At 40.6% G+C, this 5,153-nt stretch overlaps 1 protein-coding gene across 1 annotated transcript; it reads right to left on the bottom strand.

Moving 5' to 3' along the window:
* Positions 1 to 1,907: 1,907 nt before the first annotated feature.
* Positions 1,908 to 2,616, bottom strand: LOC142536533 (uncharacterized). The gene is made up of 2 exons (XM_075641934.1): positions 2,581 to 2,616; positions 1,908 to 2,438 (listed from the first exon to the last, which is right to left on the bottom strand). The coding sequence occupies exons 1-2, from the start codon at positions 2,614 to 2,616 to the stop codon at positions 1,908 to 1,910; spliced, it is 567 nt and encodes a 188-aa protein (XP_075498049.1).
* Positions 2,617 to 5,153: the final 2,537 nt, after the last annotated feature.

Raw genomic sequence — 5,153 nt, forward strand, 5'->3', positions numbered from 1 at the left:
CAAGTCAAATCCAACTCGAGTCGTATCCTCCCGGTTCGACATTGATTTATACCTTTCACTTCTCGGTCTGACGAAGTAAAAGTCTCGAATTCGAATCTGTCAACACTCAATCTAGCAATGACAATATCGAGGAGTACAATATCAATATACCACTCAAATCAATACTGGATATAATCAGAACTCAATCAAATTCTGTTTCAACGGCATAACTGCACAATCTCAATATACCCAGCAATACAGATATCAACAAATACCAATCTCAACTCATAATCAATACAAAACTGAATCTAATATCAAATCTGTATAATCTCAATCAAATCAATTCTGAAAATGATTACAACTTCATACGGTATCCGTTCTTTGATCCGATTTCGATTATACGATGACAACAAACTCAGGAACACATAATAATAGTCATATCATGATTCCTCTCATATCAGATTTTCAACTCATATCAAAACATAAGAACTTACGTCCAGTTGAAGCTCTCGTCGATAGGAACACAGTACTGAATTCGGATTAAAAATCAGACGGATGGATCTTTCGTAAATCACAATCTATGATTTTAAGAATGGAAGCTTTCCCCTGAAGTCTTTCTCGTTTCCCCTTACTGAGTTGTGAAGGAATGAAACATTATATATATATATATATATATATATCAATGCATGGTTAAGGGCAAGTGGCTTCCTCTTTATGCAGCACGTCTCGCGCATATGCGCGACCTTCCTCGGCGCATATGCGCGAGACATTCTGTCTCGGCGCATATGCGCGAGACATTCTGTCTCGGCGCGTATCCATCACAGCAGCTCGCGCATATGCTCGCACCATCGCCGCGCATATGCGCGAGGTCCTCTGCCATATCCGCGCATATGCGTGCATCCTGGTCGTGCATATGCGCGTGGTCCTCTGCCATATCCGCGCATATGCGTGCATCCTGGTCGTGCATATGCGCGAGGTTCTCTGCCTACTCCGCGCATATGCGCCCGGCTTGGTCGCGCATATGCGCGACACTCATTCCTCGCACATAACTTTAATTCTTCTTTTGTCTTTCCCGGTCGGATCCGTTCCGTCTATAATCACCTCAATTATCAACAAATCATTTTCAATTACAATAATCAAACCTCGGGCATTACATGACAAATCAAAGAGGGCTTGTTTTATTTCATTGGCAGAAAAAGGAGCATGTATCTTTTCCAGTTTCAGATCTTCCACCTTTGGAAAAAGACCGCGTTGTAGGGGGGGAGGATTACCACTATCTGTAGCTTGGAACAGGGAGGTAAAGTAATTCTGTGCAAGTTTCTTGGTCTCTTCCTCCTCCACTATCAATTGTCCAGTAACATCTTGGAGGGAACCAATCCTAATTCGGCTGCGTCTTGCAAGTGTGGAGGCATGATAGAATTTTGTGTTTCTGTCCCCTAATATAATCCATTCCTCCCTCGATTTCTGGCACCATAGGAGTTCCTCTTGTTGTAACACTGTGTCTAGATCATCTCTGAGCCTTTTCTCTAGCTTGATCAGCCCTCTGTTTGGTCGGATGTTCAGGATTTTTTGAATGCCTTCAATTCTTGCTATAAGCCTCCTTTTATTTCTGTAGATATCTCCAAATGTTGTTCTATTCCATATGGGCAGAACGTTGGCCGTCTTCACTACATTGTCTTCCAATGGTTCGTTAGTATCCCATTCCTCCCTGATAACGTTCGGAAAGTCCTCATGAGTGAGCCATGCTGCCTGAAATCGAAACCCCCCCTTACAGCCTAATTGCTTTTTGTCGAACAATTTGATTAGCAACGGGGCATGATCTGATTGAATGATTGATTGGTGAATGACATTGGCTTCCGGGAACATCTCCTTCCATTCTAGGTTGCACAACCCTCTGTCCAGTCTAGCACCGCTGTATGTGTCTGAACTTAGTCCCTGGTCCATGTGTGTGTGGCTCCCTCGTATCCCATATCTATCATTTTTTGGTTGAATATCCATTCCGTAAAGTCTCCACTTCGATGGTTTGTAGTCTTCATGCGTGATGCAACTTCGTCTTTTGTTATCACGGAGTTATAGTCCCTGATAGAGCACCATGGTCCTTGGATGTTAAGTTTTTCTATGTCAAGGTCCTGCCACAACTTCTTTCGAAGTGTAGCATTGGGGCTTCCGTACACAATGGATAAGAACCAAGGATCTTTATTATCTATCTTGACCCGAGCCAGGAGGAATTGTGGGTGAGTATGAACTACCTCCATGTTGATAGTATCTTGCCAGAATATCCAAATTCCTCCGCTGAATCCCGTGGCTTCAACTCGCAACCAATTCTCAAATCCCATCTTCTTACATATCTCATCTGCGTGAGAGCCAGAAACCCGGGGCTCCAGTAGTCCTAGAATAGTGGGATTAAGTCTTTTCCGCATGTTTTTAATAACTCTGTTCGTAGCTTTCAACGCTACACCCTGACAATTCCAGATTAATAAATTCATAATCATAAAGAGTTAGAAATATGAGTGCTCCTCGAAGTGAGGCGAGAGCCCCTGTATCATCCATTTTCTTTGTCTATAATTGGCTAGGGAGTTCACCCCATGGTGTCTCCTTGACCATTTCTTCCTCCCCGTGCGTTATTTCATCATCCATTATCGCATCTCTTCCTTCGTAATGTGATGGTGGATCTTGATGATGTTCTCCACTCCAACAATCTTGAAGAGATTATCAGTATTCATGTCATATTCCATTATTGTATTTCTTACCACCTGTCGTTCTATAATTGTCCCTCCTTGTGATCCACGGATAACCACATGTTCCTCTTCTGCAGCCGCTTGTCGGGATCTATCTTGTCCATGTTGTCGTCCTCTGCTCATATCCCTGTGTTGTGGCTGGTTATTCATTGCATTCATGCGGCCTCTTTCAGTTCCAGTGGTCTCTAGCTCCTTGTAATTAACTTGTACATTGGGCCTTCTACCTCTGCCAGCTCCTATTCTATGGTTACTCGGGCCTTCATAAAATAATTCAGGGTCATCCATATATGGTTCCTTATTGGTGTCCTCTTCCATTGCCAAGTTTTCGTATCTGGAGTTCTTTTTTTGGTAATTATTGCCCCCCAAATCCCTGCCTTCTTTTCTTCTGTCATTGGTCCCAAATTTCGGGTTGCTCATATCCTTGCCATTCTCAGCCCTCCGATTATTGCGTGATACAATCATCCACGACCCAAATTTGTCCTTGAATTCCGCTGGATGGGTAACTTTCCCAATCTGGTTCTCGCTGTCCTCTGTCCTTTCTTTCTCCGGTGGTGTATCATGTTCTCATACGACTTTTAAGCTCGGGCATTGCTCTTTGTTGTGACCATGAGTTCCACAATGGAAACAAATCAGATGCAGGCCCTCATATTCAATTCTAATTATTCTTCTCTGGATCTTGAATTTAGCCAAGAGTGGCTTGGTTATATCTACCACGATACATATTCTTGCAAACTTGCCTCTTGAATTAGACTCGTGGCTTGATCGATTTTGATCGGCCTACCGATATTACGGCCAATTTTCATTAGAAACTTCTTGTCATAGTACTCGATTGGTAGGCATGGAAAGCGGACCCATGCCAGCAGTTTCTCAGTGTTTTCCATGAGCGGGTTGAAATTAGGAGTCCATTCCTTTGTGATCAAGTAGTGGTCCATTATCATCCATGGTCCTTCATATTTTGCATGCTCATAGTCATCGACCGATTCAAACTTGACTATGTAGTAGTCATTCTCAATGGCTACCATCTCAATCATAGCCTTGGGTTGCCATAGAGTTTTGATATGTCTGAACATGTAGTTGTATCCCATAGTTCTTCCCAGCACTTTCACTATCAAGGTTTGACGCCATGGCCTACGTAATCTTGCCTTTTCGTCCCTTGTTAGTCTGATCTGCGGGCATCCATCTTCATCAGTCCATTCTTCACTTTCTTCATATTCATCATCTGAGATTATTCCTTCCTCGTCCGGGTATATGGTTGTGTTTGCATTTGTATCCTTGCCCAATAGAGTGTCCTTGAATGAGTTTCTGATTCCATGTGGATTTGACAGAGGTTCCCATTGGTCTCCATGTGGTTAGTTGGGGGGCAATTGCCCTTTATCACGTCTATTTCGATTCCATGCATTTGGTTTTCTATGGATTGCTTTGATTTCTTTGTGCTTCGTTCAAGAATGTCTTCCTCCTCTTGAGAGTGAAGACCCATTTAATTAGTATATTTTTCCCCATTAACCTAACCGGAGGTGCCGAAGACTGAGTAAACAGGCGGTATATGCGGTGACACGACCCGAGGACCATTATTTTTCAGCATATTGATCCACGTGTTTTGAGAGGAGTTGCACATTTTTATATGTTGATAATATTACGATTTTTACACGTTTACGTTTACGTGGGTTTTGGATGATGTTAGTTATTTTTAAACTGCGTTATTCTTGTTGGAAAATAATACGATTATTTTAAATGTTATTTTGTAATTGCGAGCTTTTAAAAAAAATATTTCCACACTTTTAAACGGTATACGTTACAAAAAAATACTGAATATGAAATGAAAATGTGTGTGTGTGTTGTGTGTCGTGTAATTGTGTGTGTGAGTGTGTGTGTGCATGTGTTTGGGTTAATTAGGGGGAATAAATTGCTTAATTAACCCACCTATACTTTACGAACAAATCCTAAATTGAAATTTAAAACACAACATTGATAAATTTTAAAGGTTTTAAATTCCTAAATCACTAAATAAATAAATTTTGGATTTAAAAATGCTAAAAATTTAATAATTCATTTAAAATACCCTTTTCTAACTTAAAATAAAATACCACATTTTAAAATTCCTAAAAATCGTCGTCGGTCTCTTTTTCTCGATCTCGCATCGAATAATCGTCTGAAACATGAAACTCAATAAAACATTTAACGAGCATCACATAAACATAAATAATTTAAAATAATGTAATTTCATAAATCATGCATAAAAAAATCATTTTAAACTCTATTAAATAATTTAACAGTTAACTAAATGCATGGGTTTTATGTGTACTGATTTTGGGCTCTACACCAAGACTCATCAAATGTGTTCGTTGCAAATTGAATCTGCTCCTCGATATTTGTGTTTTGTCCTTTTTGACAATTATTCTGGAAAGTATTGTCTTTAAGCTCTGCTGCAACGTTCAT

Source organism: Primulina tabacum, unplaced genomic scaffold, assembly GCF_025594145.1.
Source record: "Primulina tabacum isolate GXHZ01 unplaced genomic scaffold, ASM2559414v2 Contig1363, whole genome shotgun sequence".
In the NCBI taxonomy this organism is placed as follows: domain Eukaryota; kingdom Viridiplantae; phylum Streptophyta; class Magnoliopsida; order Lamiales; family Gesneriaceae; genus Primulina; species Primulina tabacum.

Excerpts from the sequence above, each read along its gene's own strand:
- LOC142536533 (XM_075641934.1), bottom strand. The coding sequence starts at position 2,616 with ATGGATGATGAAATAACGCACGGGGAGGAAGAAATG. Across the intron at positions 2,439-2,580 it reads CGCACGGGGAGGAAGAAATG|GGTGTAGCGTTGAAAGCTAC; the intron begins GTCAAGGAGACA and ends TGGAATTGTCAG.